At 40.9% G+C, this 24,507-nt stretch overlaps 1 protein-coding gene across 8 annotated transcripts in view; it reads left to right on the forward strand.

The window, feature by feature from the left end:
- ANO5 (anoctamin 5) overlaps nucleotides 1–24,507 on the forward strand; it is a 59,807-nt gene that overhangs the window by 32,849 nt on the left and 2,451 nt on the right. For all 8 annotated transcript variants that reach the window (XM_061479161.1, XM_061479162.1, XM_061479165.1 and 5 more), the window contains 15 exons: nucleotides 2,130–2,198; nucleotides 3,709–3,993; nucleotides 4,490–4,603; nucleotides 7,475–7,590; nucleotides 8,747–8,881; nucleotides 9,467–9,572; nucleotides 9,662–9,722; nucleotides 11,509–11,660; nucleotides 15,540–15,614; nucleotides 16,253–16,475; nucleotides 18,882–19,051; nucleotides 20,496–20,593; nucleotides 20,843–20,973; nucleotides 22,679–22,884; nucleotides 23,863–24,044. In XM_061479161.1, the coding sequence (XP_061335145.1) occupies nucleotides 2,130–2,198; nucleotides 3,709–3,993; nucleotides 4,490–4,603; nucleotides 7,475–7,590; nucleotides 8,747–8,881; nucleotides 9,467–9,572; nucleotides 9,662–9,722; nucleotides 11,509–11,660; nucleotides 15,540–15,614; nucleotides 16,253–16,475; nucleotides 18,882–19,051; nucleotides 20,496–20,593; nucleotides 20,843–20,973; nucleotides 22,679–22,884; nucleotides 23,863–24,044 (2,123 nt within the window). The remainder of the gene's footprint in view (nucleotides 1–2,129; nucleotides 2,199–3,708; nucleotides 3,994–4,489; nucleotides 4,604–7,474; nucleotides 7,591–8,746; nucleotides 8,882–9,466; nucleotides 9,573–9,661; nucleotides 9,723–11,508; nucleotides 11,661–15,539; nucleotides 15,615–16,252; nucleotides 16,476–18,881; nucleotides 19,052–20,495; nucleotides 20,594–20,842; nucleotides 20,974–22,678; nucleotides 22,885–23,862; nucleotides 24,045–24,507) is intronic.

The raw sequence follows: 24,507 nt of genomic DNA on the forward strand, positions 1-24,507 counted from the left end.
GTACTTAAACAAGGTGTGAGTTATTAGCCCACTGTTACTGGGCTAATAACATGATTTACTTGCATTGTTTCCTCTGTGACTGCACAGTGGTGTCTATAGTGGTGTCACAAATAAATGCACCAGGTCTGGCTTTTTGTGTTTGGGACAGTAAGCTTAAAATTTTTATACATGCATATTAAAACGGCACAGGTCCAAGTGGACATTTTGTCCATTTTAAGCCTCTGATGGTGATATGAAGAAATAAACTATTTGGTAGGAAAAGGGGGAGCATCAAGTTTTTTTTCTGCAGCAGATTGATTTCCTTTTAAAGATGGCTCTGGAAAGAACTGGATGGTTCTGGATGGAACTGGAAAGACCAGTACATTTGCAGGGGTTTCAGAGAAGGTGGCTTACTGTAAGAGAGTAAGGTGGTAAAAGAGCATCATTTATATTAAGAGAGCTGTGGTTTAGCATACTAACTGTCTAATAAAGCAAGGTAAGATGGGGCCTGGCCTTCGGGCTCTGCCTGTGGTTCAGCTGCAGAGCTGAAGGAGGAGCTGGGTAGTGTCTCCACGGGCAGAGAACCCCCTGAGATGGCTCTCTTGGCTCCCCTCCAGTATTTGCTATGGAAAGAACGAATGACATCATGCTTTGGTTGGAGAAAATGTAATCCAGAATAGCACAGAGCTTTGGGTACTGGGCTTGAATGTCAGCTCTTGTATATTTCCTTTCAAATGGAATCATAATCACGTGATTTTGGCTATGTTTTCTCTATTAGATCAGCATGTCAGCAAATGAGTTCTCTGGTGTGGTTATACATAGGTGCAGGCAGGCTTTGGGGGATATATTAATTAAAAAATAGTGAATGGAATTGCATTTGCTCCCAGCATGTGCTAGAACTCAGGTATTATATTTGCAAGTTTATCTAGGCCAGTGTTTAATATATAATAATATTTGGCAAAATTACATGTGACAGGTAAAAATGCAAGGCCACTAACACAGGAAAACACATCAATGCATCTTAAGATAGATTTAAGGTCCCTTAAAGCTGTTCTTCAGTCAGTATTAATTTATCTGAGTAGTTCATGCAAACTATAATACAAATAGGGCAGCTTGCTCCTCACGGCCACACCGGAAATTGGCTGAAATGCATAGTAGTTTGTGGTTTTTGAAGTGTGTTTGAAAAATGTCATTTAAGACCTTTCAATGAAGAAAACATCACACAGCATTGCAAGTTTTAGCTAGAAATAAATTGGGAGTTAGCTAGTGCATTCTAGAGGGGCTGGGGCTCAATATTTAGCATAACTTGTCATTATTCTGGCAGCTCTTCAGCAAATTTTATAGAATTAAAAGGAAATTAATTCAGTCTCCCAAGAGGGGCAACAGTTCTATAGTAAAGGGGGACAAGCAAATGTTCTTAGGTAAAAACACCACCTTGGAATTAGTGGCCAATATGCAGAGTTCAAGAAGAGTCTCAAACTGGCAGAGGTCCCACAGCCATTGTGCTCTGCCATGGGCAGGTTTATTTATCTCTCCCTGAACTCCATGATGCCTTTATGCAAGCTAAGCATACGTAAGCTTACATATGATGCTTTGTTAGTCTTATCTAGTTCTGCAGTTACGTTGTTTGTGGAGCACTCTGAATTGTCTGTTATCAGTATCTGAACATCTGTATGAGGCATGACTGGTTATTAAACTGGTAAATAGATGGCCCTGTAAAAGTTCAGCCTTCTATGTGCTTCTAGAGTTTTTCTTTTCATCTAGTTTTAACATTCTCTTAGAAGTAGAGCTAAACTTGAGCAATAACATGACACCCACCACCCTCCCAAAGAGTTAGAAATGCTCAAGACCATGACTTCATTTACTTCTCTGGTTAATAAGATTGCATAGTTTATGAGCCTATTCCCAACAAACTGGTTTCTGTTACTAGTCAGTGCAATTCCTGATATGGTGCAATCACTAGTCTGGCCTTGGCTCGGAAGTGGCCCTGTATGCATCAGTTGGGTTTTGTCTGTTGGTCTGCTTTCCTTTACAAAGGTCACATAGCATTAAGGGATTGTCAGTTAGGAGTGAAACTTGATGGGGTTACCAGTAAGTGATCAGTTAGTTGCTAATTCATCACTTAATAAAGTGTGTTTATTTCTCTTCAGGAAAGAAGAAAAGAATTTGAGAGCAATCTGCAGAAGGCTGGTCTGGAATTAGAAACAGAAGACAAGAAGGTAAAGAAAAAAAAAGTGTATGTGTGGAGGTGTGAAATTAGGACCAAAGAAATAGGCCTGCAAATTCGTAATGAACATTTCTTGATGAACCACTTTCTTTCTTTGAGAAAAATGATCATGAATCCTTAATGCTAGTGCTGCCTATATTTGTATCCAAATATCATAGAATTCCAGACTGGTTTGGGTTGGAACGGACCTTAAAGCTCATCCAGTTCCAAGCCCCTGCCATGGGCAGGGGCACCTTCCACTAGACCAGGTTGCTCCAAGCCTGTCCAACCTGGCCTTGAACACTGCCAGGGATGGGGCAGCCACAGCTTCTCTGGGCAATCTGTACCAGGGCCTCAGCACCCTCACAGGGAAGAACTTCTGCCTAAGAGCTCATCTCAATCTCCCCTCTGTGAGTTTAAAGCCATTCCCCTTGTTCTGTCCCTACAGACCCTTGTCAAAAGGCCCCCTCCAGATTTCTTGTCGGCCCTTTACTTCTTATAAATACTTACTGTAAAGTGTTCTAATGGGTTTCAGTTGAATGTGACTAATTTAGGTGAAAAAAACTTCATGTGTTTATTTGAACTGTTCATAACAATTCATGAGGAAGTGATGGCTTTTGGTTTCATAACAAAAAGAAAGCAGTTCCAAACTAGCTGTGACTTTGTTATGTAAATAGGAAGTGTGCTCACAGCTAGATTTAATCCCACCTAACAACATGTTTGGAAGTCCGAGAAGGAATTACTGTGTGCCCACTGGATGTTATGAGGAAGGACCCTGGTGTAACAACTTGAGGGTGTTTTATTAGTGTTACTGGTTTGTTTAATAACTGGAGAACCCAGGATGCTGACGTCAAGCAGCACACCTTTTAGGCTGCCTGACTGAATGGTGCAATTATCTCTTGATGAAGATTGGACTCCTACATCTGTAGATTGGGATTCATTGAGCAACATTGCAGAATACCTTCTGATTGCCATCTTTGTCCTGTGTACACAGCAGAACGCTAATAGTACTAATAATACACTGTTGGGTGAGGCCTGTGGTAAAATTCTTCCTTATCATAGTGTGAGGCCGTAATAGATCTTAGCTCTGGTTCGTAACTCCTTTTGGCAAAGATTTTTGTGTGCTCTGCTCCAGTGTGTGGCAACTGGCCCTCCAGGAGAGAGGACTTATCTCACTGCCGGATGCATGGGATGCCCTGCGCAGCAAATCTCTGCATTTCCAATGCACTCCCAAGTGGGATCACAATTTGCAGGCCTCAGTGTACAAGATTAGTGTAGTTTGAAGAGCCTTTGTGTGCTTTCAGTAATGCAAGGATTATCTTTATGAATAAATAATCACTCAGATAAACTTCTCAGTTAAATATTTATCAAAACAGTCCCAATTTTCCCCTTCACCCTCACCCCCATTATTTAGAGCTCTCAAAAATATGTAAAAGGCAATAAATTTTGTGTAACAACTGTTCTCCTAAATCTTGCAATAAACCCAGTTTAGTCAGATGTCTGATTTAACTTCCCTGGGGCAGGAATCTGAAGATGGCAAGATTTATTTTGTGAAGATCCATGCCCCGTGGGAGGTTCTGATCACATATGCAGAAGTGCTGAACATCAAAGTTCCCATCAAGGAAAATGACATTCCCTCAATGGTGGAGAACCCTCTGGACTGCATGCTTGCACCACTCAGGCTTCCTGAGAAGGTGATGCACCCTGAACCGGATTATTTCACAGCACCATTCAGCAAGGATAAGCAGGAGCTGTACCTCATTAATGACGAGAACACTTTCTTTTCACCATCCATGAGAAACAGAATAGTATGTATGGGATTTGCTTATTTCTATTTACATTTAGACTTACATGGTCCTGTTGCAATGTTCATAGTATCCCAGATGGGTTTGGGTTGGGAGGGACCTTAAAACCTCGTCCAGTTCCAACCCCCTGCCATGGGCAGGGACACCTTCCACTAGACCGGGTTGCTCCAAGTCTTGTCCAGCCTGGCCTTGAACACTGCCAGGGATGGGGCAACCGAGGAAGGAGTATATAAACTGGATATCTGTGGGTAAATATGAGGAAGCCTTGGTACCTGTGCATCTTAAAAATTGGGAATAGTATTTGTTGGAAGGGATCTTGTAGATATTTGCAAGGCAAGCGTGCCCTCAGTGGTCTTGTATGGGGTAGGGCCTTCTCAAGAAACACTTCTTGCCTTTGTATGTTGTTTCTGCAGGTTATAGAGAGTGCACAACCATTACAGGTTTCTGTTACATGGCCTTAAAGCAGGAAAGGTCTGAAATGCTTGTGTTTGAATCTCAGGTGAATTACATCCTTACACGTTGCCCATATGGAACAGAAGAAGGCAAGAAGAAATTTGGAATTAAGAGACTACTAAATAATGGCACCTACTCAGCTGCATATCCTCTTCATGATGTACGTATTATAGCCTTCTGCTTCCTTGACCACTTCCCAGTGTTTTACTTTCACCTACAGTGACATTTGCTTTTTTCCAGCAAAAATGAAAATGTGCCTTCCATTTGTCCCAGTAATTAATTCTGTTTCATAACACACAAGTCCTGTCTGCCAGTCCTACTATTAGCCTTTTATGTGCTTGCAATGTTTCTTCCTATGGATGAGTTTCTAGGATATACTCATGTGTCAGTCAAATAATTTGAGACACTTATTCTGTACTATATTCCTGTTGGGGATGTTGGTTGATGAGAAAATGAACATGAGCAGGCAGTGGGCGCTTACAGCCCAGAAAGCCAGCCGTATCCTGGGCTGCATCAAAAGGAGCGTGACCAGCAGGTCAAAGGAGGTGATCCTTCCCCTCTACTCTGCTCTTGTGAGACCTCACTGGAGTATTGTGTGCAGTTCTGGTGTCCTCAACATAAAAAGGACATGGAACTGTGGGAACAAGTCCAGAGGAGGGCCATGAGGATGATCAGGGGACTGGAGCACCTCCCGTATGAAGACAGGCTGAGGAAGTTGGTGCTGTTCAGCCTGGAGAAGAGAAGGCTGCATGGAGACCTCCTAGCAGCCTTCCAGTATCTGAACGGGGGCTATAGGGATACTGGGGAGAGACTCTTCATTAGGGACTGTAGTGATAGGACAAGGGGTAACGGGTTAAAACTTAAATAGGGGAAGTTTAGATTGGACATAACGAGGAAATTCTTTCCTGTGAGGGTGGTGAGGCACTGGAATGGGTTGCCCAGGGAGGCTGTGAATGCTCCATCCCTGGCAGTGTTCAGGACCAGGTTGGACGAGGCCTTGGGTGACATGGTTTAGTGTGAGGTGTCCTTGCCCATGGCAGGGTGTTGGAACTTGATGATCTTAAGGTCCATTCCAACCCTAACTATTCTATGATTCTATGATTAACATCTATGCTACAGATAATTAAATAGTACATTAGAACGGCTATCTAGTGTAGATACAAGCACACACTGGAGTTGCATACTAGTGCAAGCTGATGTTTAGTTTTGCTGTAGGGACGTGTGGATTTAGCCCTGAAATCCCTTGGAAAAATAACGACAGAGATGGGCTACTGTATTCTATGTTAGGAGTTCTTTATTCTTTTTCTTTCAAAATGTTGTATTGATTGAATCTTAAATTCTCCTTGTTTTTAAGTTAGTTCAGATTTGTCAGAATGCTTTAGGGAGCTTAAGTTGCTTATTTATATCTCTGAATTCTGCCACAAGATATTTTTAAATAGTTTATGTGGATTTATGCTTTTAAATGTTTCTAAATATTTCTTCCTCCCTTAGAGTATGAAAAGAAATGGATGAATGGATGGAATATTTTAGGTTTTCTGGCGGAAGGTTTAGCTGATGAGAGTCTGCACTGTAGAAGAATACTTTAGGCTGGGAAGTACTTATACTGTTGAACTCCTAAAGCCACAGATTATAAAAAGCAGTTGTACAAGAATCTCTTCTTTACAAGTACAGCCAACCTTCAATGCTAAGAAATCATATGAGAAAAAATCCCCTAAGACAACTAGATAGCTATTTAACTTTTAAAATATTTTTTAAATGTGAACTTTAGGGTGTTTAAACTTCTTGATTTCTATTTTGAAACCAGTTTTCATGCTTCTCTTTGTGATTTAGAGACATACAGAAGAAGAGGAAAGACAAGATCACAAATCAAGTATTTGACATAGCCAAATATTTCTGAAGGCGGAGTTGTATAGCACAATATAAAATTGCAAGAGCTGTCAGAAACTGGTTATTTTGTGCTATTTAATTTCTAGAAAACTGATGAAGCTCCACATCTCATTTAGTATTTTACAGATGGATGGATGATAGTGATGAACACCACTGCAGTTAGTGTCAGAACTGCAGTTTGCATGTCCTTGCCTTAGAGCTACAGCATGGAAGACAGGGTACTATACTATACATACATACTACTGTGGAGACAGCATTTTAATTTCTATCCCCTAGGTTCCATCTCCCAGTGAAATGGTTTTTGCTGTGCCGTTTAAAGTGAGTCTAAAGTACAGAGAACAGGATGTAAACTTCCACTATTTTCAACCAAGTTGAGTAAAACAGTGATTTTCTACTTTTAGGGATGCTAGGACTTCGACATATGTGTGTGCTACACCAGTGTGAAAAATCAAACGATTAATTGCAGTAATCTACCAGTGCAAATGAGTGTGTTGTACCAAGATAATACTGGTGTAGTGTAACATGAGGTGGTTACAGTCCAGGCTGATGTGATCATAGCATCATAAAATGGTTTGGGTTGGACAGGACCTTAAAGCTCATCCAGTTCCAATCTCCTGCCACAGGCAGAGACATCTTCCCATAGACCAGGTTGCTCCAAGCCCTGTCCAACCTGGCCTTGAACACTGCCAGGTATGGGGCAACCACAGCTTTTCTGGGCAACCTTTGCCAGTGCCTCACCATCCACACAGGGAAGAACTTCCCCATATCTAATCTCAGTCTCCCCCCTGTGAGTTTAAAGCCATTCCTCCTTGTCCTGTCCCTACAGACCCTTGTCGGAAGTCCATCTCCAGATTTCTTGTCGGCCCTCTTTAAGGTACTGAAAAGCTGCTCTAAGGTCTCCCCAGAGCCTTTTCTTCTCCAGATAAACATACTAAGACTGATAGATGTTCTTTGTAAATACGTATTATCTTAAAACATATATAAAAATGATTCTACTGCAAGTGGAGTGCTAAGTTTGAATTTCAAATGAGTTTGATGTGCATAGTCCTAAGAGGGCTGCACCATCGTTAACTCTTATTTCTTTCAGTGTAGTCTTTGGGTCTGTCAGTGAGGTATTTTGCCTTTACTCTTGATTTGCTTGCAGTGCCAGTACTGGAAAAAGGCAAATGATCCAAACTGTGACAATGAGAGGTACACACTGTACATGGAGTGGGCCCGTTTCTTGCGGTTCTACAAAGAACAGCCTTTGGACCTTATCAGGTAAAATACTGCCCATGTTTTATTATATTGACTTGGTTTTCACTGTAATATGAACATGTATTCATTTGTACCTGGATCCTGCTGAGACCTCTTTACTGCTTTTTAAGATCCAGTGAGAATTGGATACTTAAGTGGGCACTAGGTCCTTGGAGGAAACAACACAGGTTTTTACTAATGACTGGAAAAATGCTTTATCTCAAATGATGTCTCTTTGAATCTAGCCAGTGCTCCTGGGGTCAGGTATATTACAGGTACTTCAGCTGTGTAGAGGAACACATATCATAGAATCCTAATATCGTTTGGGTTGGAAGGGTCCTTAAAGCTCATCCAGTTCCAAGCCCCTGCCATGAGTAGGGACACCTTCCACTAGACCAGGCTGCTCCAAACCCCATCCAATCTGGCCTTGAATCTTTCCAGGGATACCACAGCTTCTCTGGGCAGCCTGTGTCTGCGCTTCAGCACACTCACAGGGAAGAACTCCCAAGATCACATTTCAGTCTTCCCTCTGTCAGGTTAAAGCCACTCCGCCTTGTTCTGTCCCTACAGGCCCTTATCAAAAGCCCTTCTCCAGCTTTTTTGTAGGCCCCCTTTAGGTACTGGATATATGTAAAATACCTTGCGTTTTATAATCTATATCTGCCACAATTTTTAAGGATTAGAAATTTTAACAGAGACTTGAAAAAGCACTGATAAAATCATTTCTGAAGCTTGACTCTGAATTGAGCACTAAACCCAGATTGAAACTAATCCAAGATCACTCTGATTCAGCTCATATGAACAGGTTACAGTTGCCCCATTCGTAACACAACTAGTTGTATTTCTGTGAATTACTCATTGATTTCAACCACATGATCAGAGCTGTTGTGCTCACTTTCATTGGTATAACTCCTTAGAAAATCAAAAAATCTTCATTTACATTATCCTGTGGGAAGGAGAAAGGAAAAAAAAAAAGAGGCCATGTGTTTTGTTCATTCAGCTTGCATGACTTCTGCTAGCTTCAAATCTCCTTTTTCCAGTGTACATGAAAGCACTGACTCTTCTTTTCAATGATAATTTTGCTAAGTGTTTCATTTTGACTCTGGCTAATTTTCTCTATAGCATTTTTAAACTTTGCTTTGTATTCCTGTTAATTGCGTTTTTTTTTTTTTGTATTCAGGAAGTATTACGGTGAGAAGATTGGAATCTATTTTGCCTGGCTAGGATTTTACACAGAGATGTTATTCCTTGCAGCAGTCGTTGGCTTGATCTGTTTTCTTTATGGCTTGTTTACGATGGATGAAAATATGAGCAGGTGAGTGTAGTGTTAAAAATCTCCTGGGCCTATGATGGGCAAAGCAGTATGAAAGAGTTGCTCTTGCAAAATAACAGGCAGTAATTTTAAAGCTTGTTAGAGCAAACAGGTTTCTTCTTCAGCTCTCTTATTGACAGAAATGGTGGTGGACAGCTAAAGCAGAACTTGTGGCTATTATTTAGTAAGATTCAGATTTCCACTTGTAGGTGAAAAACAGTATTTCTATTGCCATTTGGCTACAGTTTTTTTTATATCGGAGTACCTGCAGTAAAGTCCTAAAAGTAGCACTGACATCTCTCAGAATTGTTTCAAGTGTTTATTGCTGCCTTAAGCTTTTCTATTTTAATCTATCTTGCAGAGTAGTTGTCATGGCTTAAGCCCAGTCAGCCACGCAGCTACACTGCTTGGCCTGCTCTGATCAACCACACTAGTGAATGTGACAAGACTGGCATTCTTTTCTGGGAAGCTGCAAATGCTGAACTTTGAACAAAGGAAGCTCTTAAGTTACTTACTTTTAGATCAGTTTCCTATAGCAGCTCTTCAGATGCTATCGAAACAGATACTGTGTAATGTTTTTCTCCTCAGCAAAGAAATCTGTGACCCTGCAATTGGAGGAGAGATCATCATGTGCCCTCTTTGTGACCGAGAGTGTGAGTACTGGAGACTGAACACCACCTGTGAGTCCTCAGAGGTCTGTATCTGGTTCTACAGTCACTTGCCATTTTTGTTCACACTGAAAACTGGTTCGGTCCTGACCTGTTCCTGTGTATTCTGTTGCAGTATTCCCATTTGTTTGACAACGTGGCCACTCTGTTTTTTGCCATTTTCATGGGCATATGGGGTGAGTACATTTGATAAGTTTTATGTCAAGCAATAAGGAGATCTTGGCCAAACTGCTGAGGGGCACAGAAAGTGGGAAGAAGGGGAATAACAGCTTCAATATCTATCCTGCTTCAGATGCAGAAGTGATAAGAATAAAAATAATTTAAGGTGACACAGGATTTGGACTTAAAACCCCCAAACAGAACCCATCAGATATCTAGGGTATCATAAGCATTCCATACTCCTTTGTTTGTTTCCTTCGTAACCTAGGATGGAGTGGTCCAACTTTATACAGTCCTCGTAAGCGTCCCCTCTGCTCAGCCCTGCACGTTAGAAGTGTCACTGTGAGGGAGTACAGAGCTTCTATGTCTTTCCACTGGATGGTGGTCCAGCACGACTACTTTATTAGCAACACTCGTACACTGAGAATTAGCTGGCTTCTACTCTGGTTAAGTTCATACATTACAGTATGTTTTGATGATGCAGACATAGGTGGATTTCCTGCCTGTCTATAAGCAGTTTCACACCAAGTGATAAATTGTTCAGACTTGAAGATGGTATTTTCTTGAATTCAAGGCCAGGCTGGATATATTTCTGTGCAACCTGATCTAGTTGAAGATGTCCCTGCTCATTGTAGGGGGGTTGGACTACATGACCATTGAAGGTCCTTTCCAACCAAAACTATCTTATGATTCTGTGTTCTTAAACTCTGTGAAGGTTTATAAATGCAGGATAGTGTAGTTAATGTTTCTTATTTCTGTAAATACCTTGTCTCCCATTTCATACTGCCTGTATGAAATATCATATTTTCAGTTTGAATATAGATACTTCATTAGCACACAAACATCTCTGTGTGCCAACAGAAAAAAAAACTATTTGTTTATTTATTATCAAAGGATCCAGCCACATTTTGCATAGAGAATTCTCAAAAAGCCGCCCCTTCCCCCCCCCCCCCCAAAAAAAAAAAAAAAAACAGAACAAAAGCAACAAACCAAACAACAGAATAAGCTGTTGTGTGGTTATTTTACTGGACTTTGCTTGGTTTTAACCACAAGCATTTGAGTGATATGGATTAGTCCAGAAAGTACCAGCAAAAGAGTTGAGAACTGCAGAAGATAAGCTTTCCTGTGTTTGTGTAAACCGTAAAGCCTCTCCAGGTCAAATAAGATCAATCAGATTACAAGAGGTTTACATTTTAAAGTAGTTTATAGAGGGCTTTTAAAATGTTATACAATATTATAACTTTTATAGTTGTTTATATATGAAATCAGTTCCCTCTAGTGTCTTAAAAATTTCTTAAGCCAGCCTCACCCTTGGAGCATATGAAGAGCATCAGACATTCACAGTCTTTAAAATGACCATGATATCAAATAATAAGAAAAAAGCAACTGAAATCTTTGAACATGATACTTGAAAACATTTTGCTTGTTTGTAATAGTTATTCATATGTTGCAGGCTTATGCAGAAGCAATTAGTTGAATTAGCACATCCCTTTGATAATTCCATGTTGCTATTTGCATATGTAATGTAGTTAAACTGTAATTGAACATGGCCATCATAAACATGGAAGTACCTGTGTTCTGTCTTGCCATTTTTCTTGTCATCTACTTCTGGAATTCAATTAGCTAATGAATTACTTAATCCATATTATGGTCTTAGCTGTGACCTTTAATAGGTAGTCAGTAAAAATAGATGGGTTGCACTGTGAGACCACTGAATAGAAGCTTGTGCAGAAATAACTTTAACTTAGTTCCTGAACTTGTTCCCTTCTCCCTTAACTGTATTTTAACGTTTCCAAACTGCAGTTACACTTTTCTTGGAGTTTTGGAAGAGACGGCAAGCTAGACTGAAATATGAGTGGGATTTGGTTGATTTTGAAGAGGAACAGCAACAACTCCAGCTGAGGCCTGAGTATGAGGCAAAATGTACCCAGAAGAAGAAGAACCCTGTTACTCAGGTAGGGAGTGTGTTGAGTTGACATGCACACGGATTCAGTTGTATGGTGACAGTTTGCTTATGTGCGAGTTGTGTCCCAGGAACAACAAGCCTGTATCTTACAGCTAGGTGAAGATTTGTGAGGCACATAGGCAATGCCACATTCATCTTGGAGCAGGGCAGGCCCTCAGCTACTGCATCCCCAGAAAGCAGTGCTTGTGACAGCAGGGGATTTGGCTGAAGTGTGGAGAATGTGATGCAAACCTTACCTTTCCTGAACACAGTGGATTGCATCAAAGCAGAATTTGCTTCTGGAGTGCATGCATAACCTTCATTAATTCTGCTCTCTTGATTTTAATTTCTACTGAAAACCAATTTTAGGAAGAAATTCTTCACTATTGAGGATGGTGAGGTGCTGACACAGGTTGTGGCTGCCCCATCCCTGGCAGTGTTCAAGGCCAGGTTGGACAGGGCTTGGAGCAACCTGGTTTAGTGGAAGATGTCCCTGCCCATGGCAGGGAGTTGAAACTAGATGAGCTTTAAGGTGCCTTCCAACCTGCACCATTTGGGTTCTGTGATATATTAAATCAGGAATTTAACAGGGGCAAAGTTTATAATTTTTACTTGGCTAACACTATCTTTACAGTGTCCTTCATGTTTCCAGGTAGCAGTCTCTGAAATCTTCATGCCTTTAAAAGGACTCTTTCTCATCCCTATGCCACATAGGAAGAAGCAGCCATCTTGATCTAAAGATACATAGGTGTCACTAGCTGTGGTTTTGTTTCTCATATAAACCACTTTGTCTGGGGAACACTAGAGAAAGAGAGGTTGCTGAAGCTCTTTGAAATCTAATAGAGATACAATTAACCACACTCTTTAACTCTCTTAAATGCTCTATATAAATGGTTGTCTTCATTTATATTTAATTTAGGTAGGTGTTACTGGACAAATTCAGGGATCAGATGGTCGCATTCCAGTACGACATCTACCACCTCAATTTGACCTATTTTTAAATCGGCATTCCTCTTCCTAGAATTGCATATGAATAACTTCTTTTCACTAGGTCAAGTGAAGTCATAGGTGTACTTAGAGAACAAGTTTTCAGACGAGAAATAGAAGCTTAGAGCATGTGAAGTATCATTGCTATATAAACAGTAGCCCTGTCTTTCAGGGCTTCTCTCCTTAGCTATTATGAAGTGTATGCACTAATCTTATTGCTCATGAGAGATGTTTTTTCTGTCTCTACTTCCCCTTCTGCACATGAACTGTTAATGCTGCTGTTCTTCAGTGTACGAGTAACAGGTTTGAGTTACACAGAGATTTTGGAGAACCACAGACTATGATTTTGAGTGTAGCTCTGCTGAGTTACTGATTTCTGCATGCTCAGGAAAAGAGTTGTGGGTAAAACAGTTTTTCATTAGCTGGTTCTGCTAATTGAAAACCCATGTCTGCATGTGGGATGCTAGCTACTAGCTTGCATTCCTGTGTATGCTCAGTCTCAAAACTGACTGGCAGGTGGTGTTTATGTCAGCACAGAGCAAACCCATAGTCTGAGGAGGTAAATAAGCTGCAGCAGATCACAGCCAGAGATGGCATGGATTAGGTGTTTGTGTATAACTGTTGTGAGGGAGGAGATTGTGAGCTCCTTACATTCATGCAGATCTTTTAGGTAGAATTGTTTATTTCAACTGCATTTGGGAAATAGAAATTGGACCATAATACATTTTTCTTGTCTCAGAGTGAGATACTGTGCTGCTCTGTGCTTTCTAAGTATGCATTAACAATTACCATAAAAATTAATGAGTGTCCAATCCCTTGTTTTATGATGCATCAATTTATTACCTTGATGGATTTTCAGGAGCTTTTGTGCATTGGGGTTTAGCAGTGATCATTATCAACACCCAGTTCTAGCAAACCATACTGGTTAGCCAGGCTGCAGTGTTGTTTCCTTTTATTTCATAATGTGGAATACTGAACACATGAAAGGACCATGCTTTCAATCACTTAATTCTGCAGACTGATAAGGCAATATGGGTCCAGATCACTTGAGTTACCTGCATCACAAGGCTGGCTTTGCCTCACTCAGAAAAGTATTTCTTCATTATTCTTGGCCACGATCCAAAATTCTAGGTGCTCTAAAATAGAAATTGCCCATTTGGGGGCTTCAATAAAAACCTCCATTTGCTTGTGGTATTAACCAAGCTAGATCATAATGAAAATGTGGGTTTGCTGATTATGGTAGAATCATAATTTAAATAAATAATGAAGCATTCCATTCAAACTTAGGCTCTGTCATTGCACACAGTTGCCTACACTTTGTTCTAAAGTAAAAAGCTTGTTGAATAGCCTAGAATGTGCAGAATATTTGTTCTTAGTACAGAATATACATATTGTTTACTAATACAAAATAGATATAAAAAGTTATGGTGGAGCCAATGTAAATGCTGTGGTGATGTGGATGGAGGGGAGTATTTGTTTCTTGGCACCTGCTGTACTTGGTGTTTAACTTGACAGATGTGGATGTGGCTGCCCCATCCCTGGCATTGTTCAAGGACAGGCTGGGCGAGGCTTGGGAGCAACCTGGTCTAGTGGAAGATGTCCCTGCTAGAACTAGATGAGCTTTAAGTCCCATCGAACCCAAACCATTCTGCGAGTCTGTGTAGAGTCACCTAATATCTGCTCATATCTTCAGCTTTGTTTTACAGTTCTGTTAATAGAGCCTTTAACTGTGACATCACCATGTAACTTGACTACAGTATTGATAACTGCGTTTGGCAAGAATACACAGGCAGATGCAGGCAGTAAACCTCTCCTGAGAGAGCAGCACATGATACTTCAGACAAAAGCGCATTGGTGTGAATAAGCCGACTGAGTAAAGAATATGTCTATCAAGAAATAATGCTTGTAAAACAGCTGCTCCTGCTTGGTTATGTCAGGGAGAAATGTGCAGCTCAGTTGCAGCCATTGTATTCAGCATAATTACACCACATTATGCTAGGGTGTTTGGCACATTCTGGGCTTTTGTGCAGCAGAAAATAAACCCCCTTCAACATTTTTCAGGTTCGGTATCTTCTGTTGTCAAATAAAGTATTTTCTGGTTCACTGTACTTAATATTGTGCTTGCCTATAGTAATTGGTGACTCTTTGAGGAGCATAAGCATCCTTTATCAATGCCTTTATCAAATTCAGGTTATTTTTTTATTAGCTCTTTTTCCATAGGTGTTAGTTCTTAAATGATCCTTTGTTAACACTTGTAATCTGGTATTTTAGGAGTTAGAATTGGTTGCAAAAAAGAGAACTTTACACGAGCATGGGAAGTTGTTCATGTTCTATGTGGGGATACTCGCCTGGGTAAGACCTTGCTGCCTGGTGCTGTGGCCGAAGTTGGCAACTAATGAATGTGACCATTTCTTCAATTAAAACGAAAAAGAAATTGAAGGAGTGGAGGAGAATGTTCTCTGGCTGTGTGGAAAAAAAACATGGCGCATTCAAGTAAATGACTGTTTTAAGAAACCTAAACATGAAGAATTCATTAAAATTCAGTCTAGCTGTGGGCTCTGAGCTGTCTGACAGCTGACCCAGCATTACAGTAATCATTCTGGCCTGCTCATCTAATGAAAAAGTTGGTCTTTTTTCTTCAGCTACTGATTGTTTATTGCAAAGGTGTAACCATTCTTCACAGGTACTATCTTTCAGCATTTTTATGGCCACTTCTGCCCTGATCTGTATTCCCCCCAACCCCAGATCATGTCCTATCTGCCCTTCTAGAGAGAGGGGTTCCTAAATGGTTTTGCTCAGATGTGGGCACTTCCACTCAGCTGAAGAGAGCTCTGTGGGCTGCTTGATATTAGAATAAGATTACAGATCTGTGAACTGTGCTGTGCTTGCTTGACTGTTTCAGGAGATGGAGCCTTATTTGCCTATAACTAGCCAGGCTGTGCGGTTTTGCATCTCAGGAACTACAGTGTTGTTCTGGGTGAGCATCTTTTTGAATCGTCACTGTAACGTATATCACAATTGCTGATCATCACTAATCACAACCTTAACACACACTGGTTTTAATCGTGATATTAACACATGCTTTTATTATTGTCCTGCACATTTCATGCTGACATGCAAAATGCACTTCAAATAAAAAAAGAATAAATTTAGAAATCTGTTAATTAGGAATTTAATTGGGCATTTTAGCATCAGGATAAGTTTTTCTCTGGCTTATGAGCTGTTAACAGACCATACTGACAAAAAATGTAGTAAAGGCAAAAAAAAAATATCCAACCAAAAAAGTGTTATTCACTACAATGAAGTACCTGCATAATCCTCTGTAGAAGTACCTGCAGAGTGAATTTCAGGGCGGATGATATAATCTGGCTTGTCTCTTCCATCTCCATGTCTGAATTCGTATTCTTCTGCACTTTTTAATGTTGGTATTGTCTGCTTTTCTTGCATTAATTAAATAATTCTGTTTGATTTGATGTCTCAAGTATAACACAGTATCTTGCCTGTGTTCTTTGCATTTCAATGTTACTGAGCTCCTAGCCATAAAGATTGAAACATGAAGATTTCATCAGCTTTTTAGGTATACTGAGCTATGTGTTTCATGTCTCTTTTCCTTAGGTGTCTCTGATTATAGCTAGCATGATTGCAGTGATTGTATATCGCCTCGCAGTGTACGCTGCCTTCGCCAGCCTCATGGAGAACACGCAGACTCTGCAACCCGTCAGTGGGTTACTGACCCCTCAGCTGGCGACTTCAGTCACAGCCTCGTGCCTGAATTTTGTCATCATCATGATCCTGAATTTCTTCTATGAGAGAATAGCCATCTGGATTACTGACATGGGTAAGCAGTGCGCTTGAAGACAAGCCGCTCAAGGAATCGCTGAACATAGAACTTATCTAGAGGTGCTCTGCACAGTTGTTCTCCACTTGGGCATAGTGGGAGCACCAGGATGGTAGCCTGTAGCATGCAACAGGTTATATCCATGGCCATGTGTGGAACATTTTCCCTGCATTTGAATAGTTATTATAAACTAGTTTCTCTTAGTATAATATTTGCATATATTAAAACTAGTCTGTGGACACAATCCAACTTGTGAACCCAGTTAAAACTTACGTGTTATATTAGTCACCAAAGCAAGATCAAACTGATTGAGTTAGAAGTCCTGGAGGTATGTTTTTAAAACCAGATCATAGCTTGCACAGCCATCTTAACAAGATAAAAGACTAAACAGTCATGTCTCGTCCTTTAGAGGAAAAGATAGGAAGATGGGAGATGGGCAAGTACAGTATTTCCATTGTTCTGAGCGCTTTTTCCCTTAGCAGTAGATTTACAAATTTCGAATGTCACAGATTAAAGGCAGAGATTGGGCAGGTTGCAAAGCTGGACCTGCGATGTGTCACTGTGGCTGTAGCCATTGGTAGCCTTGCTCCAGAACTGGAAGAGCTGGTAGGCAGGTCCAGAAAGAACTATGACTTTTGTAGCAGATTTGATGCTTGTCTGTTGCTTGCTTGCTGGAAATATCCTCCCCTAGAGCCCTTCTTACATATTTTGTTTTGTTTGCACTTAATGATTTAGAGGTACAACTCCCTGCAGGTATTTTATAGAAAGAAATAATTGCAGAATATTCAGCTGGGGGCAGGCAGAGCTGAAAGTATGAGGTGTTTGGGGTTTGTACAGCTGTCATAAAAACAGTTAGGTAATCTTTTTTTATGAGGTCTTACAAGTGGAATCAAGAACTGAAAAGTGTTTCTTGCAGAAAGTTAATGGGATGCTGAATTGGGTTTATTTTGATTTATCATGGACTGTCTCTTTTCTCGGAGATCTGTATTACTTATCTCGCTTGGCCAAATTAGACCGAAGAAAGAACAAGTAATAAGTAAAAATGCTCCTAGCAATTTCATAAAACAAACATAAAATCATGATTTTTAATCTTTCTTTTTTTGACGGGCATGAAATAATAAGCATGAAGGCTCAGCAGTGTTATTTTGCTGCTTGCAAGTGTGGAGGATTAATTTTCAAAGTCAGCTCTGCCTGTGGTTATCAATTACAGGCGAAAAATCAGTTGGCTTTTTTGGGAGCTGCTGCCCTCTTCTGGCAGCTGCACTAAACCCGGGCTTAGAGGCACCCTTGTTTCCAGGGGAGGAAATGCTGCTGTCAGGAGTTCACACCCTCTGCACTCCTGAATTCCCTTAAAAGGTTAGGCCAGGTTTTGCTTTCAGGTATGGAATATAACCTGCCTCTGGCCTCTGAACGTTGTGTGTCTGACAAAAACGTTTGAAGAGCTCACTGACAACAGAAATGTTTTAATGTGCTGCAAGCTAGGCAGACTGCCTCACCTGAGTGCTGCCTCCTTTGTAGTACGCCTTGCTGTTAAGTTCCAGTAAATACTCCATGATCTTCTGCCGTGCCAACTGACGCCAAGCTTGGAAATGTTAGTTTACTCAGATCTGTAAAATCACTTTACCACAGGGCAGGTCAACTCAACACATTTGCCAGATCCTGACCAATTCAGAGGCACTTGAATGCTTGTACTTTGTTCCCCTTTCTCTCAGCTTGAACTGGTTGTATGTTATCATGTAACAGACATTTTACCAATGTCCTTAGGGCTTCCTGCTACCTTTAAGAATGTAAACATTATTATTATGTGCTATGACGGCAGCAAAACTTCAGCAAAGGCTTGGTGATGCTCAGCAGTACCCAGATGCCTGTATCCTTCCCTGTTCTTCCCCTGTTGAGAGTCTCTTCTCTCAGAGGCAGAAGGCCCACCCAGTTTCTGCTGATTTCAGTGTTATACACATACAGTATATTGGGAGAAAAAAAACAAACTATAAGATACTTTTCTACCACAAAGAAAAAAAAAGATATTATCACGTACATAGCCAACAGTGAAATTGTCATACTATAGGAGTCCCTGCTAGTCACTGTGTGAGATTCATCTTGGATCGTCTAAAATAGCCTACAGTTTGGGGATGGGCAAGTGCTAGTGGACGGTACAAGGAAAGGAAAATGGAAGCCTATACAAGTTTTAAGAATGAATTTCACTTGCATGCCTACTCAGAATGTTGCCTTATAAATTAAAGCTAGAGTGTTTGAGAGAAGGAACTCCGTCTGCTGAAATGTTTGTAGGTGGTTTTCTTTCTTTTTTCCTTTGGGGATGTAAGGGTGCTGTGCATGATGATTGTTTATGAATCTGTATCCTTTTAAAAGGAATAAAGGGAAATAAAATTACTCCTTTCCATTTTACAGAGATACCAAGAACTCATATGGAATACGAGAACAGGCTCACTATGAAAATGTTTTTGTTCCAGTTTGTCAACTACTATTCATCCTGCTTCTATGTGGCCTTCTTCAAAGGGAAATTTGTTGGTTATCCAGGTGCCTACACATATATGTTTAATCGCTGGCGAAATGAGGAGGTAAGACTTTCTTGTTTAAGGTGGTTTGAATAACAGTAAACTCTTTATCCCCTCCAGTTATAAATTACCAGTTTCTCATTTGACTTGGACTAAGCTGGACCTCAGTTGGCCATCCTGATGCTGATGGAGAGGCATCCCTGGCAGTGTTCAAGGCCAGACTGGACAGGGCTTGGAGCAGCCTCGTCTAGTGGAAGATGTCCGTGCCCATGGCAGGGGGTTGGGATAAGATGATCTTTAAGGTCCCTTCCAACCTAAACCATTCAGGCATTACAAGGACTCTTCCTGCTGTTGCTTATCAGGGAAACGCCAGCAGTGAAATTTGTGATTGTCAGACATAAGGGTGAAAAAATCAAAATGTCTGCCGTGGCCCAAGTTCTCCTGAAATTGCAGTGGGTCTCGCCATAGGTCTTAGGTTAAAGGAAGTTACTATAAATGTATATAGATTATAGATTACCACCTCTTAAGGGATCATTACAAGGAGGCAATCCTGACCTGGCTTAATTTCAAGACTTTAAAGTAAATTCATTTCAGGCATCCCTGTTCTGCACTGCTCCTCATCCACTGACCTTCATTGGGAAGTATGACAAGGCACGCTGTAGACCACCAGGCAAAGCTCCCATTAGCTTCCATTGCTATCACATTGCATCCAGGCTATTCCAGCCCTGTTTGTTGTGGATGAAGTGTTCAGCAGCCCAAGCCTCATCCTTCATCCCATGTTTCAAAACGGCATCAGGTCCTTAAAAAGTTCAAATCTCAGTGGGAGCCAAATGAATTTTATCCTCCCTAAGATAGCATCATCCTAAGATGTGCGCCATCCCTGGAAGGGGGGATTACTCTTCTTTAAATGGTCATTATAGAATCTCAGAAGCATGGAGTGGTTTGGGTTGGAAGGGACCTTAAAGCTCATCCAGTTCCAACCCCTTGTCATAGGCAGCAACATCTTCCACTAGACCAGGTTGCTCCAAGCCCCGTCCAGCCTGGCCTTGAACACTGCCAGGGATGGGGCAGCCACAGCTTCTCTGCGCAACCTGTGCGAGCACCTCACCATCCTCACAGGGAAGAGCTTCTTCCTTATACCTAACGTAAATCTCCCCTGTTTTAAGTTCTTTTCATCGCCTCTTGTCCTGTCACTACAGTCCCTGATGAAGAGTCTCTTTCTGGCATCCTTGTAGGCTCCCATCAGATACTAGATACTAGTATGTTTTCAGACATGTTCTTTTTTTATCAATGTGTTTTATCAAGCACATTGAGCACTGAAAAGCCTTTCTGTAACAGCCTTCCTGGAAGGGTATCTTCGCAGCCTAGGTGAAAATGAAGTGTTGTCCTAAAACATTTTAAGAACTCTTCTACTTGTCTGTCTTTTAATTTCTACCTTAGCAGGTTAGGGATTATCTGGGTTATATCTGTTATTCGTGTCCATTAACCCTCTATTTGTCTCTGCCAGTGCGATCCTGCAGGCTGCTTGATAGAATTGACGACACAGCTCACCATAGTCATGGCTGGCAAACAGATCTGGGGAAATATTCAAGAAGCCATTGTACCGTAAGTTCCCTCTTACACTGAGATGCCCTTGTTGTAGACAGGAGATTCTTGGAAGAAATAACAAGTGTTGCCATATGAAGAAGCTAAGATAAAGTCTTTCAAGACAAGTAGACTTATTTCATAGAGGCTTTTGACCTCTTTTTTTGTGAAAGCTGTGCTTGTAAAAGCATGTTGCGGCAAGGAGCTTGCTTAGAGAAAGGGATACTTAATCTACTTCTCTCATTATTAACCTTTTATCTGCATTTGCAGCTGGATTTGTAACTGGTGGGGGCGCCGGAAAGCTAGAAATAATCCAGAAAATTTATACAGTCGCTGGGAGCAAGACCATGATCTGCAGACATTTGGAGCTCTAGGCCTGTTCTATGAATATCTAGAAATGGGTAAGTTTAAAAATACACATTTAGAATTGAGGACAAGACACTTTGTACTGACACTGTAAAAAACAAAAGCTTCTCAATTCATTGTTCTGGGTTGATGCCACCACTTTCATCTGGTAAACAGCAGATGATTAACTGCTGGGAATCGTTAAATAGGTCAGCCCAATGAAAAAAAAACTAAACAAACAAGCTGCCTTTGCATCTTAGACTGTAGGGGATTTCACAGAAGCACTGCAAAGACTATCTATTACCCTCATTTGAATGGGGAACATTATTCTCAGTGCAGCTAGCTGTCTTGCTGTCTGTTCTTCTTCCCTAGCATATTCTCAGCTGATGTCAGTGCAAGTTGTAAGTATGGGAAAGTTGTAAGTATGGGCTGAGTGCCAAATATTCTGTAGAGATGGGCACCACAAATAGGAGGTCTGTAAACTGGACAGGGGAAAATTCCATTTAGTTTGAGGTTTGTGCTGATCAGTGCTTCCATACAGTGAGCAGCCCAGCAGAGGGAGCTTGCGTAGCACAATAGGCTTTTCCAAAGGTAATGTGAGCAGGTCAGTGTATGAAATTAGTCTACAAACCCTGAGAAACGAAAACAAACACTGAAGGCAAACTAAATGTAAAGTACACTAAAAATATATATAGAGAGAATATTTGTTTATTATAAGGACAGAATTTGTTGAAAAGTGGATCTTTGTACTGTTTTATTTCTACAGAAACAGTCAAGTGTTCTAGATTGCCTAGAGATGTGTAGCTTTATTATTGTCACTTCCTACACTTTGTGATATTTCATACAGGGCCCTAATCTTGTGAAGCTAATATACTCAGAACAATTACTGCTGTCAGCCGTGCCTGTAATAGATGTCCTTGCTCTTCCTGAAGCAAAGCTGAGCCACTAAGCTCCAGCATTGCCCTGGGGCTGCTAAGCGAGTAGGGATTTCGTTTCTTGTCTAAGATGAAGAACTCGTCACTGAAAGCATGGAGGAGCTGATGGCTGGTGCATGGGAATTTATTTTTATCCACTGCCTAAACCAGACAAGATGTTCTATTTCCTGTCTTTAAGACATCATGGCAGTATTGGCTCTGCACTGAGGACTGTCACATTCTGTACCAAGCGACATTTCATTTTGGTAATGACTGAAGAAATCGTTCGTGTATTTTATTTGCAATTCTTAAACTAACATTAAAACTCCGTAGTGGAACTGTTACATTCAGATTTGGTATCATTTAGACTAAACCAGTAGCCATAGGTGGAGGTAAGGTTGTGATATTTCTTCTTTTTCATTTAGGAGTATAGCTGACAAGTAACAGGAGAATAGGCTTGCTCTGTACAAACTGCAGGAATGGAAAACCAGCCTGGTTTTGTTCCTCTCATAATTCAGAAATGCAAAGGATGAGTATGTTCCAGTTTCCCTACAGCTGCATTCCATTCAGGAGACAACTGTGGCGCCATCAAAAAACTAGTATCCAGCACTACTGGCAGCACTATTGGAGAGGACCCAGACGCCCCATTCCCTTGGGTGCTGCTGATTGGCAGCCCTGAGAGAGAGACTAGACAAGTCTCAGGGCTGGGGCAGGTTGCCACTTGGCTTCGGGCAGGGCTGGAGATGACTTCTTGCTTGTCTGCAAGTGGCAACTTGCATGTTTCATTGTCACCCTGAAGGTACTTCTATAGCGGCAGATTTTGGCACTTTTCTTTTCTCCCTTGCAGTCATTCAGTTTGGATTCATTACTCTCTTCGTGGCATCTTTTCCCCTGGCTCCCCTCCTTGCTCTGATGAATAATATCCTGGAAATACGAGTAGACTCCTGGAAATTAACCACCCAGTATAGGAGACCTGTGGCTGCAAAAGCACATAGCATAGGAGTTTGGCAAGAAATCCTGAATGGAATGGCCATCTTGTCAGTCGTCACTAATGTAAGTACATTAACTGTGCTACATCAACTTTGATTCTTCCGTGTACTCACAATTTGCAGATTTAAAAATCATCTGATGCTTTTTGTCCTTCATCATCAGTATTGACTTCATCACATGTTACCTCATTTGGGTGGTTTGGCTTTTCTGTTGATTACACAATCCACACTTCATTGGACTGTAATCTTTCAATCACTTGGCTGTGTTTTCCAGCATTTTGGAATGGTATAAGCCAGTCTGAAGCTTAGTTTGGTGAAGCACACTGATTGCCTCGAGGGGACAGGAGAGGTGGATTAATTGCATCGGCCTGATGACATTATGTCTTGTCATACCCATTCTGCTCATTCAGCTGCGTCCTGATGCCCCTGTGGGGCCAGTGGCTCAGAGTACTTAGTAGAAACTGGAAACTAAATGCTGTGCTAGTATTTCATCTGAATTATAATGGAAGGCAGACTGGCGAGCACAAGAGTTGCCTTTTTCTAATGTGGAATATTGAGTAGTATCAGATCTGCAAGTGTCTTGGGCAATAAATCCACTTGCAGGTATTACCTAAGTAGTAAGGTACCTGAGCATCTGAAGTATCTCCAGTTCCCAGGCAAAATGTGCTGGGAGCCATTGTTTAGTTTTCAGATACAGCTGGAGAAGGTGGCTCTCTCCTTTTCCCTCCAGTGATCGCACACTGAATTTGAGTTCATCCTCTCACAAGAATTCAAAACCGTATCTGTTATCACAGGTAGAAGACAGTTTGGTTTGAGGGGATATTTGGGATTTGGTGCCTCTTGTAAGGAGTGTTCCCATATTTTTTGTTCACTGAATGCAGGGGAGGCTGCAGTCAGTGTCTTTACCAAGGTGCAGTGCCCTGGCTATGCTGCTTACGCTTGCTTTAAAAGATTCTGAGTTACACCACTAAGTCACAGTGCCAAAACCCTCACAAGGTTTGTGGGCCACCTCCTTAATTCCTTTTCCAAATTTCTTTTTCAGGCTTTTATTGTTGCATTCACATCAGATATGATTCCTCGTTTAGTTTACTACTATGCTTATTCTGAAAACGAAGACTCGCCAATGTCTGGATACATAAACAATAGCTTGTCAGTGTTTCAAATCTCAGATTTTCCTGACAGAAATAAGCCTAAAGTGAATCGAGAAGACTTTGTCATATGCAGGTTGGTGTTGGTGTAATAACAGATATTTTCTTAGTATAATACAGTATGTGTATATTATATATATAATTCTTAGTATGTGTAGAATACAGCATAAAAAGTCAATGCAGGTCTAAGCAGTCCACTAGAACTGAAATGATGTCATTCTCATCATTCTCAAGTGTGAGAGGTAGTGTTTAAACTATTAACAAAGTGGTGCCTGAGATGGTACGAGATCAAAATCACCTTTTTGCTGTTTCGAGTCTCACTGCTAATCTTTTTGCTTGTTTGGGGGTGGTTTTACTTAATTAAACTATTGATTTTTGAATGATAGAGGAGATTGATGTCCTTAAGGCTGCAAACATCAGCCTATATTTTCAAAGGTTTTTAGGCTGCAATGCCTAGGCTAGACAAGAAAGTATCAATAAGGGGATGTTTGGATTCCAAAGCTGAAAATGAGACATGGTATTTGAAGTCAATGATTACT

The sequence above is a fragment of the Pezoporus flaviventris genome, unplaced genomic scaffold, assembly GCF_033815535.1.
Source record: "Pezoporus flaviventris isolate CSIRO_AGI_PZ_B2104156 unplaced genomic scaffold, CSIRO_AGI_Pfla_v1 ptg000143l, whole genome shotgun sequence".
NCBI lineage: Eukaryota > Metazoa > Chordata > Aves > Psittaciformes > Psittacidae > Pezoporus > Pezoporus flaviventris.